Source organism: Rhinolophus hipposideros (assembly GCF_964194185.1).
Source record: "Rhinolophus hipposideros genome assembly, chromosome: 1".
Lineage (NCBI taxonomy): Eukaryota > Metazoa > Chordata > Mammalia > Chiroptera > Rhinolophidae > Rhinolophus > Rhinolophus hipposideros.
Window position 1 is genome coordinate 14,633,707 of NC_138047.1, and position 12,683 is coordinate 14,646,389.

Below are 12,683 nucleotides of genomic sequence, written 5' to 3' on the forward strand. Positions count from 1 at the left end.
TATAACAATAACTAAATATAAATTTACTTTTATAAAATTTAAAATGTATAAATATATAAATTGATAATTAGTAAATGATTCACTATAACTTGCAGAGTCCCTGAACTATACACTTCTAATAAACTTCCTGCCTCATTATATCATCTAAAGTTGCTTCAGCAACTGCGTTTTATTTGTTACTTTATTGTTTTAATTAAAATTTAAATATAGCTTAACTTATTGTTGTTTATTTTATTTTGAATTACTGCTTTTTCTGTGCACTTCTTTCAATCCAAGTCAATTCTAAAAGCAGCTTTCAAAAAGTTACATGTTTCCTAATAAGGCAGTATGCTAGGAAACATGTTTTTCTTTCTTTGAAATCCTATAATTATTAAACAACCCATCCTAGTTTATATTCCTGTTTTGTGAATCATTTTAGTAGCTAGTAATATTTTTTTTCCAGAAAGCTTGATTTAAATATACATATTTAGGCTATCATCAATAAATCAACAAACAACAAATGCTGGCGTGGATGTGGAGAAAAGGGAACGCTAGTGCACTGTTGGTGGGATTGCAGATTAGTGCAGCCACTATGGAAAACAGTATGGAGGTATCTCAGGAATCTGAAAATGGAACTACCCTATGATCCAGTAATTCCACTCCTAGGCATCTACCCGGAGAAATCCAAAACTCCAATTCAAAAATCTGTATGCACTCCTATGTTTATTGCAGCACTTTACACAATAGCCAAGATATGGAAACAACCGAAATGCCCATCGGTAGATGACTGGATTAAGAAGCTGTGGTACATTTATACAATGGAGTATTACGCAGCCATAAAGAAGAAAGAAATCTTATCATTTGCAGCAACATGGATGGATCTAGAGAACATTATGTTAAGTGAAATAAGTCAGAAAGAGAAAGACAAATACCATATGATCTCGCTTATATATGGAATCTAAAGAAAAGACTATGTGAATAAACTAATCAGAAACAGTTTTGGGGACACAAAGGAAAAACCGAGAGTTGTTAGATGGGTGTGGGGAGGGGGGGTTGGGGATAAGGGGAAAGGTGAAGGGATTTGGAAGCAGCTGGTAACCACAAGATGGCCTCAGGGTTTTTTTGAAAATTAATTTGGGGAAGGTATTCAATAATGTTGTAAAGATTTTGTTGGGTATCCGATGGACATGCGTCCTATTTGGGAGACCACCTCAGGGATACTGTGGATACCTGATCATGGCATTGTACACCAGAAGCTAAACATTAATGAATGCCAACTATAATTTTATATATATAATGTGATGGTTCAGTGTGAGGTCGGAGGGATAGTGGATGGGGGGAGGGGGGTTCACAGTGTGAGGGATATAAATGATGAACGTCTAAGTATTACCTTGTCTTGTACACCTGAAACTAATAAATAAATTAAAAAATAAATAAATAAATATACATATTTAAAAATGTTTAATTCAGTAAATCTTATAGACTTTTTTTCTTGTTTCCCCTTCTTCCACTTTCCTTCCCCCCCATTCAAGCCGTTGTTTCTCAGTCAAGTTGTGTAGGACACAGCTCCCTGGTCCATGCTGATATTAGGAGCCTTGCGCTCCTCCTGGCTGAAGCAGTCGGTCACCAGTCGTTGTTCAGCTGCCCCCAGCCGCTCATCGCAGCACACAGGAGCCCCACGGCAGCACAGAGCAGCCCATAGCAGCTCACACCGGCTGCCAGCCACTCACGGAGGCACATGGAAGCCCATGGCAGCACTCAGTAGCCAGTGGCAGCTCACACCAACCTCCAGCTGCTCAAAGCAGCCCACCTCCAGGGAGAGCTGTTATTCACAATCTTAGCTATAGAGGGCGCAGTTTATTTGCCCATGTGGTTTTTGTACCGCCATTAGGAGCACAGCATTCCAACCACCTGAGCCACCAGGCTGGACAGACATTTTTGTTTTAGGGAACAAATATGACATATAATTAGAAGAATAGGCATTTGGAGTTAGGAAAGTTAGATCATGGCTTCCTGAATACCCTTTTCCAGTTACATTATACTTTTGAAAGCATCTTCAATTCTTTCGGACTCAATTTTTTAATGTAAAATGGATTAAAGTCCTCTCCAGCCAATTCCAACTCCAAAATTCTATTATTCTTCAGTTCCTATTCTTTAAGTCAATACCCGTGTAGAAGACAAGAACCAGACATTATTTTTCAAACAACTTTGCATTTGCAGAGAACTTTCTTTAAAATATATCACTGATTTTTAGAGACAAGAATAATCTGTTTTCAAAGAAGTCACCTCAGTCCTTCTGATAAATTTGTATTTCTTGACTCATGAAAGCAATATTGTTCATAATAAAAATTAGAACATTTTAAATTACATATTTTTAAGAATGAGTAAAAATCTAACAGAGCTTCATAAACAGGTAAGAATTAAGCACTTACTTTTTCTTGAAGATCCTCTGAGCTTTCTGTTGACATGTACAAAGAAAGCAGAACTGGCAAAGTATTTGTGACTGCCACAGCCCGCGCATGCTCTGGAGTGTGTCTCCCAATCTGTCCCAAGGCCCAAGCAGCAGCAGCCTTAATATGATCCTCCGTTTCTTCTGACAAGCAGACTGACAACTGGGCCACGCCCTGCAGCGTTGATCAAAAGAGCAAGTGTTATGACGCTAGAGCAGGATTAAAGCGTCTTCCATGTCTCTCAAACATTAGAAGAAGTCATTTTGGCCTTGATCCTTTTCTCCCTAAACGGTTCAATAAACGAGCACAACACAGGGGCTGTCGTTTTTCAAGTCAATAAAGTGACTAGAACTAATTTACCTCAATTATCTGTAACAATTCAACTAAACTAAGACTCTCTCTGCTAGCCTTTACTCCCCAAATACAGAGGCAGTTAACCAAACAACAGATGCCACAGGCTAGTATCTAAGCAAAACCAGATCCCACTGTGACAAATTTAAAAAAGCTTAGGATTTTAAAACCTTTTATTTTCCTTCGTTAAGAAAGGTAATTTAGAAACCTTTTAAAATCACCATTTCACTAAGTATAACAGAACTGAGAACAAAATAACTACTATAGGTCTGAAATCAAATGAATAATATGAGCAAGAGTTCCATTTAAGTAGCTTTTAGATGAAATATATTCACTGAAACCTTTCCTGAAATAGTAAAAAAATTTCCATTAATTTTGGCCAACTTTTAAATGATAGTTTTGCCCACTTTAACATGATTGAATATCACAGTAGAAATGATTACTTTTGTAACACAGATAGCATGTGCTTATATTTTCTACTTTCGGCTTATCTATCTAACTAATCAAACCAGAATTAAATCAAGGGTGTCATATACATCACAGTTTATACATCCAAGAAAGAATCAAATAGCCAAATCAAATTATAATTCCAGATTCTGTATAATTTTCTAACTAATTTGAGACTATAATAATTATCACCTTAAATTTAGTGCCACAAAAGTCAACGTCACATCGTCATGCTGCCATAGCAAAGGCCAAATGATCATAGACACTTCTTTTACCCTCTACCTTTAAATTTGGTTATTAAAACCAATTTCCTGAAGAGATCTGCCATATTTCTTCGTTGGCTTCTTTTTTACAGCTAAAAATGTGTGACTGCAATACAAAAGGTCAGACCTTTCTTCAGAATGAGACAACCTTCCAGAAAGTCCATACTCAGGGACGTACCACGATTGAAGAAGCAGGAGGAAAAGCAGCCTCCTCCACTGTATCCTTCAAACTCTGACTTACTGGCCTCAGTTGTTATGAATAGCAAATGAGATAAGGAACGTGAGTGTGCTTTGAGAATCATAAAGTTTTATTTAACTGTGAAGTATTTTATTAGCTCTTATTACTATACAGGAAAAAGAAAGAATGATGCAGTATTGTGCGGTTTGCCTCAAACTACTGCCGTCACCTTGATCTTCAACTAACCGAGGGACAATGAGGCGGGAGAGGCCAGCAGCAAAAGGAGGGGACTGCTTCCTGGTTAGTTTGGGGAGGAAATGTAGGAAGCAAAAGCAATTGCTGCTTCTTTCATCATTCTTCCTACGTGCAAGTTTTCTGACGATCCACAAAAGAACCAAGAATCAAAAATCCCGGTAACATCCCACTGTGACCCTTCAGAAAGCAGCAGTACTGCTCTAGTCACCATCATAGTCTTTGTAATAGAAGAACAAAAGGAAAAGCACAGGATAAAATGCGAATGGAGCAAAGAATTATCAAGGAATAGGTAGAAATAAAGATCTGAGGCTCTTTTTCATTCTGAGGATTAGCAAGAGATAAAAAAAAAAACAAAAAACCTCCACACTGTTTAACATACAGCAGCAGCTTTTCCGTGCTGATAAGAAACCCACACCCTAGAAGGTCTCTGGAGACCCTGTAAGCACACAGCTTCTGAAGCGTTCTTCAGGTTATCGATATTTATTCACTCAACCAACAGTTTTGCATCACCTACTGTGTGCCAGGGCTGCACTGTAGGGAGGGTTGATACCAAGCTGTAAATTGAGAGGAGGCCAAATCCCAAGAGCAAGGACACAACACCTCGCTGTCTGCTGTGTGCTCTGAATTGTCTACATCTAAAAAGAGAAATTAGTTCATGAAAGCTGAAGGAGAGAAAGTGGATAAAAAGGGATGTCCTAGTCATTGTCATCTCCTACCCAAGGGACAGGCAAGGGGAAAGAATGTAGAGACCTCTGAGCATAATGAAAACAACTCCCAGCATATCATTTATAAGTTGTCTTTAATCAAAGTATGCTCTGCATGTTAGTAAATATGTACAGTCAATCCTTCAAGATACAAGTACACTGAATATTTCAATACAGATGATACTAATATGCAGAGGTATTGATATTTTGTCAATATTAAATACTGACTAAACTTTAAACTGCCTGCAAATAAACCTTACTTCAAGCACTGCTTTCAGAAACATACTGACAAGCCATGAAAACGAGCCAAAAAAGTCTTCAGGTTTCTTTCACTCCTGTCAGTTATATTTTATACTCTATGGGAGATTATTAATCTGTGGTTCTGTCTTAGAATATCTCACTGCAATAACTCTGAAAAAATCAAGCAAGAACAAACCTTGGAAATGATCACCGCCATCGCCAGGTTCTCAGAATGAGCCGCGACATAACCAAGCATCATGATGCCAGGCAGCCTTATGTTGCCTTTGCAGGACCCAATGCAATCGATCACAGCAGCAACTCCCCCTGTGTTAACTATCAACTGTGAGAGCTGAGAGAAAAGAAGGAGACTTAGGTAATCGTGATGGTAAAGCACAAGATGATCTTTAAATATGACTTTAGTATTGCAAACTTTTTAACTAAGGACCTAAAAACATCTGGTAAAATTTGAAATATCATCTTATAAAATTACTATACTTATAAAGAAATATACAAGTATAATAATCCTGCTATTTCAAATGTACAAATATACTCACCATGCGTAGCTCTACTCGGAGCTTCAATTTTTCATGCAATGATGACACAGCTTTAACACCTATTATAATGGATGCTAAAACTCCTCACCTAGATACTACATGTAGGGTTAGTTCATAAGTAGCTAAAAACTGAAAGTTCAATTTGTGAATATGAAGCAGATTAATCATTGAATGTTGAAAGACAATGTCAGACTTGAAATATTCTAGCATAATTATCTCCCACTTGTGAGCAATGATTACTAGCTGATTATACTTCAATCATGAAAAATCTCAATCAAGTGAAGATGTTAGGTAAAATAGAGAAAGAGGAGTTTAAAGTTTATTGAAATGAAATTGATTATTCAAAATATACATAGAAAAATATACAACTTTAGAATCCACTCAGGCTTGCTTCATCACTATTCTGTTGGCGTCTAAGAACTCAGAATGGAAACCAGGGTATAAGAGCAGCTACTTGAGTGGTTACATTAGCCTGGGGACCTGGTGGTCTCTCCCAACCTGGAACTGTACAACCTCTCACTACTCCCCGCTGACCTAAAATGACAGGGATGACCAAGGTCCATGGTCCCCAGAATCTAGACATGGAAAGCAGGGAATGATTAAAAACTGTGATTTCAGTCTCAAACTCCATGGATATAACCCAGTGGTTCTCAGTGGGGTCGGGGTGGGGGCAGTTTTGTCCCTTGGAAAACATTTGGTAGTATATGGAGACACTTTTGATTGTCATGACGCGGGGAGGGGTACTACTGGCATCTAATGGGCTGAGGTCAAGGATGCTGCAAACTATCCATCCAACAGTGTACAGGACCGCCCCCCCCATCACAGTTATCTTGTCCAAAATGTCCATAGTGCTCAGGATGAGAAACCCTGACCTAACCAGATCATGTGGCACAGCACTTGGGCCCAGTGTACAAACTGACGTTTTACTTCAACATGAAAACTGACTCATGATATTGCATTTAAAGCTTTTTTTTTCTTTACCTCGGGTGTATGTTTTGCAATCTCTCTAATTAAAGTACAAGCATTTTTCTTCACGTATTCATCTTTGTCCTTCAGACAGGTAAATACAACTGGGAAAATCTCTGCTTCAACCACCATTTCTGCCAGATCCACAGAATGTTTTGCAACCTGACTGAGAGCTGAAAGGACCTGACACTGTTAAACAAAAACCAAAATAAAACAAAACATTATGTAGAGTTCACTGCAGAGTTCAGACACAGTTTAAACACCTTTTTACATAGTCAAATACCTTTATAAAAAGATAAAACAATGGCATATCTAACATAACCTGATTTCTGAGTCTCAAAACATTCACATCTTAGTCTTATATCTAAATAATCAATTTCTTAAAGTCCCTAATTTCCAAATAAAGTGTCTTATTTTTCTATGGACTATTTTAATCTCTACCACAGATGATCTAAGAATATGACCTTCGGATGAATACTATTTCTTAATTATGTAATACTTAAATTGTTAATTTACGATACATGTGGTAAGGTAATAGAAAAAGATCAAGCAGAACTAACATTTTATTTTTGGCATGATGCTGATAACATTTCAAAGAACTTTACATTGCTTAGTTCATATTAACAATTTAAAAACCTTATAGGATATAACTATTACAATATAAAAATACAATCGGTGACTATTTTAGAAAGCTATAAAATATATATATATATATATATATATATATATATATATATATATATATATATGACAATGTTCTTAAGAAATTTAAATAGTGGTGGGCTAGAAAAACTTTAGGTCCCTTCCCACCCTGAAATTCAATCATTATGTGATTCCTTATTTTAGTGATTAATGATAATACTGATGCTACTTCTAATTTTAAGCCTTGCACATACCCTTTCTCAGTCATGTGTTTATTGTCTAATCTCTACAGCATGACTTTCACATATTACAAGGCCAAATACACCATATAATCACATCTGTTTTCAGTGATAATTTACGAATTATTTTAAATATACAATATTAATGTATACACATTTTCATTTTCTTAGATTAACAGAAGACTGGTTTGCTTTTTATTATTTTAAAAAATACCTTCAATTTAGCATCAGGGTTCAGGATCATCTGGGCTAAGTGAGCAATCGCTCCCACATCCACCACTGTCTGTGCCAACTCTGGGGAGTGCTTTGAGATATCGCTGAGAGCTGAAGCAGCAACCCTTTTCAAAGCAATTTCTGGCTCCTGGATACAGAGTACTAAAAGAGGAACCGCTCCCGCGTCCACCACAGCTTGTGACAGTTCTGTGGGCCCAAGAAAAGTAATTAAGTGAGTATGGGTGACTGACCCTTGTGCAAGCCATTTTTCACCCTGACAGATACAGCAAAGAAAAAAGGGGAGGGTGTGCTTCACTGTCTCGACATCTGCATTTCAAATCAGCCTTCCTGGTTTCGTAAACTATGTGGACCAATCCTGAGCTGAAAAGAATACAGGTCACTAGATGGACCTCCATTTACATGAACACATTTGAGGTAGATTAGGCTGAAATGGCTTGTTTTTCTTTTCTTTTCTTTTTTTTAAGAGAGTAAGCAGATGCCAGCTGTTTAAAGCTCTGACAATTCTGTACTTCTCAATAGGCAAGCATTTTATAGATGGTTTACAAGATCAGAGAAAATTAAAGCACCAAAAATTTACCAACCACACTAATTAGGCAGTATTTTGTGCTGTTTACATGAGTAAACATTAATATGAGTCTTGTACCAATAATGTCAATTTTTAAATTCCTTTCATCTTATAGTACTTTTAAAAGATTTTTTAAAAACTTTATACGAAATGCATTTTTATTGTACATATGAAAACACTTTCAAAAACAAGATGTACAACTGAACAGCATACTTTATATAAATGTTAATGTTCACGTAAAGGAGTAAATTTATCCTAAGCATTTTACATGTCAGAAATAAACATCTTTTGAGTACACATGTTGATTTACTGTGTGCCGAAGAACAGCTACAAAAAGAATAACATATTTTAAATTACAGATAATGAGAGATAGGCACGCAGACCCATGTAATATATATGTACAAAAATGTCTTTGAAAAACATAACACACAATACATACTTACAGATTCTATTTTTATTGTATTCATGACTTCTCTTACTGAATCACATATGCCCATTTCTATAATCTCTTCCTTTCAAATTATGTCCTCATTTTCCCAGATTTGTAGTGCCCTGACAATTTAGGTCTTAATAACCAAGCTATCTCTTCAGTATATTACTTAAAGTTTTTAAATATGAAGTTTAATTTTTCAAAAGATTGGTAATATATTTTCTAAAAGGAAATAATGTTAGAAAATACAGATTAACATTCAATATTTGTTTTCCTTAAATTATTATAATTATCTTATAAGTCCCAATATTGCATAAACCATTCATTCTTTCATTAAACAAGTATTAATGGAAGGTTACTACTTGCCAGACGCTTTCAACTCTGGTGCAGACGACAGACTTCTACAAATTAACACTACACTGGTTAGCAAATAGTTTCAATCTTTAAACTGTGGTGTGAAATATGAAATACAATGGTAAGTTAATATGTAATCTCAAGAACTAGAGGCAGATACGTGGAAAATTGGTTTTTTTTTTAAAAAAGACAACAGCAGCAACAGACTAGAATACCAATACTTTCCTCAGAAGCATCTCTGTGATTCTATCTCAACTGCCTGAAAACCAACAAGACAGCAGGTAAAACAGGTGATCACTGTCTCTCTCCCTCCCACATTCATCCAAAGGAAATGGAAAGAAAGATAAAGCGTGGTATTATACAAAATTTCTAGATACAATTTTCATATTTTATGTTAATGAACATGTTATTCAATCCAGTCCAAAGTATACAGGTCATATGTAATATCAACTTTCTATGTACATATTTCAGGGTACGTAGAATATATATAATGGGCTGAAAATTTTGTTTCAAGAGAGTATAAGGATTAGTTCATCTAGTATTATCACTTTTATACAGTTTCTAAGAGTAAAGAATACACAGTAAACTATAACTGTTTAAAAGTACTATTAATAAAAACTTAAGGTTCTTTTTTAAAAAAAAAACCTATTATCTTTGTTATCCCCACACATTTTATCCTTTCCTTGAATAAAAGAGTGCCATATCCTCTTTTCCCTGAACCATGTAATGTTAATAATGAAGCAAACTATGCTGCTCTTCTGACTTGTTACCCAATCCCATCCTAAGCTGTTTTTGGTTCTCTCTAGAGTTCTGATGTTAAATGAAGGAAAGCCTGGGGATGGAGCTGGAGGAAGATTCGCCATGAAAGTAATGAGGCTTCCAAAGACTTGCATTGGGCCTAGCAACTTTGTACTTGCGATTTCATATACTTTACATCTCCAATTTTTAAAAAAGATTTGTATTAAAATATAGTTAACATGCTATATTATATTAGTTTCAGGTGTATACCATAGTTATTCAACATTTATATACCTAAAAAAGTGATTGCCATGATAAGTCCAGCAACTAGCTGACACCATACTGTGCTATCACAATATTATTGACTATGCTGTAAATTACATTTCCATGACTTATTTGTTTTATATCTGGAAATTTGAGCTTCTTACTCCCCTTCATCTGCACCCCCCCCCCTTTTTGAATTTTGTAGTTACAGTGACATTCAATATTACTTTATATTAATTTCAGGTGTACAGCATAGTGGTTTACATCTCCAAATCTACGCCGTCCTAAAAAGAGCGGCATCTGCTCTTGGATGACACAAATTGTTATTTAAAATGACATTGTTCTACTACCTTCATACACATATTAAGTATAAGATGATGTAGTACATACAGGTAAGAATACAATAAGCCTAAATAATGCACAATATACCATATTACACATGCTATAGCTACCTCTTTAGTTAGCCTGCCTCTATCGCTACTCTTTCTCCTATGGCATATCTTGCTCTTGTTCCCTACTATTGCTTCTTCTGGCATTTCTATGCCAATGACTGTTGGTGTCTACCCAATAGCCTTTGTCAGCCAGGGCATGGACTTGTGGACTAATCCTGGCCAATGGGACCTGAGTAGAAGTTTCAGCCACTTGTAGATGATATTCTGTAACTTACAGCCAAAAAACATTCTGAGGTAATTCTGTCTTCGCTCGTGCTCATCGTATGTGTATATTTTCCTCTCTTCCTTCTGTCATTGAGTGTTTACTAAATGTTTACTATGTGCTAGAAATCTGGCTAGACATTGGGGCAGCAGAATAGAGTAAAACATTGTTTTGTTCTAGAAGCCTTTGCTCAGGATGAATATACAAATACAACACTGCAAGTATGGAGCAGAGCTAGGAGTCAAGTCTGTGGAGTTTTGGTGAAAATGTATATTGGGATGCATTTCAGGCAATGTTTCCCACCTTACTTCTTTTTGCTATTTTCTTTTTTCCCTATACTTTCTCTGAAAAAAGCAGTAGTAACCAAAACATACAAAATTCTGATACATGTAAAAATATCTACCCATAGGATAAATTTCACAGAGCTCATTTTTAAACTCTAATTTGGAAATGAATTTTGGTTCAATTAATTTTATCTTGCTTATGAAATCAAAGATTGACGTGTACAGAATTAGAGGCTCATAAAAGGTTTGACACCCTCTCCCCCCTCCCGAAAAAAAGCAGGGAGCCAAGAAATTTATCTTCCCGTATCTTTGAAAATATTTTATCATCGTTTTAAATTTTAAGCAAATCTTCAAAAAATTAATTTTTTTAAACTACACCTATTGCTCAATAACAAGAGACATAATCATATACTGTTAATAACAAGCAAGATTAGAAGTAGTTATGCAAAGAAAAAACTTATTAGGATGGTGCAAAAGTTATTGCGGTTTTTGTAATTATTTTCAAACTTTTAAACCGCAATTAGTTTTGCACCAATCTAATAGTTTGGTATACTAACATACTAACAGGATTTATACTGTGTTGATGGTAGTATTGGTGATATATTTTCTTCTATATTTGCCAAATTGTCTTCAATGTGATTATATATACTTTTTTAAAATAAAAGAAATATGAACATGACTTCTGTCCATACTTATAGCTACTGCTGGGGCTAACTATATTAATATTACTATTATAAAGGAAAAATAAATATAAACATTTTAGTTTCTCAACATGGCAGAAAGTTTCTTATTTTAAAAAATGGTGGGAATGCTCTTCCCATAAGCAATCTGAAATGACCTCTGAAAATGATTTGCTATTCACTTGACCCAGAGAACCCCACAAAATCATGCAAATCAAGAGGTTGAAATCTTCATGTTCACTTTAAGAACACTCGTGAAACTGCCCAGGCTATCAAGGATATGCATATCCAAAAAGCCACCAAGTATCTAAAGGATGTCATGTTACAGAAGCAATGTGTGCTGTTCCATCCTTACAGTGGTGGAGTTGGTAGCTGCACACAGCCTAAACAGTGGGGCTGGACACAGGGTCAGTGGCTCAAAAAGAGTGCAGAATTTTTGCTACACATGCTTAAAACTGCAGAGAGTAATGGTGAACTTAAGGGTTTAGACGTAGACCCTCATGGGTTGATTAACCCATACATGAGCTCTCCCTGCCACACTGAAATGTTCCTGACTGAGAAAGAGGTGGTTACACAGAAGAAAAAGCTATCTCAGAAGAAAATGAAGAAACAAAAACTTATGGCCTGGGAGACGTCATCAAAATGGCAGCGTGAAGTGAGCCTCTGTAAAGCTCCCCTGGAATTTACAACTAATCTAACAACAATAACTCCACAAAGGACGCCCTGGACAGCAGACAGGCAAGACGAAGGGGCCCACTACTGAATTCAACAAAAGGTGGGGGAATCGCACGAGTGGGGGAGGACGAAAGGGAGATGTGCGGAGACGGAGCCACGTGGGCACAGGATGCAGACCTAGCTTAGTACTCTGAGCACACTGCATCCTGGAACTACCGCAGCTGCGGGAGAGGTAAGGACTCGGACTGCTAGGGCTCCGCTTATGGCCCAAAGGGCTGAGGGGGCAGCATATAACACGGCTGAACCCAACGCTCACAGCAGAGACCTCAGAGGAAAGATTGAGGGAAGCAGACTGAAAAGGGTGGTTTAAGCCCTCACTGCCAAGCAGAAAATGGAAGCCGTAGGCACTGAGACTAGCTGCCCCCTCCCTACCCTCCCAGAGCTCGCCCCGCCCCCACCTGCCCGGTGCTAGAAGCAGAACAGTAGCAGTGTCAGATCAAAAGAACAGAATATTTGCTATTCTGAGAACTGTGGACC

General features: G+C 36.7%; 1 protein-coding gene across 1 annotated transcript in view; it reads right to left on the bottom strand.

The window, feature by feature from the left end:
• LOC308498889 (sperm-associated antigen 6) overlaps positions 1-12,683 on the bottom strand; it is a 77,071-nt gene that overhangs the window by 16,925 nt on the left and 47,463 nt on the right. The window contains exons 5-8 of the mRNA XM_081051635.1: positions 7,483-7,688; positions 6,403-6,576; positions 5,064-5,216; positions 2,412-2,603 (exon numbers count right to left, since the gene is read on the bottom strand). Of these exons, the coding sequence (XP_080907761.1) occupies positions 2,412-2,603; positions 5,064-5,216; positions 6,403-6,576; positions 7,483-7,688 (725 nt within the window). The remainder of the gene's footprint in view (positions 1-2,411; positions 2,604-5,063; positions 5,217-6,402; positions 6,577-7,482; positions 7,689-12,683) is intronic.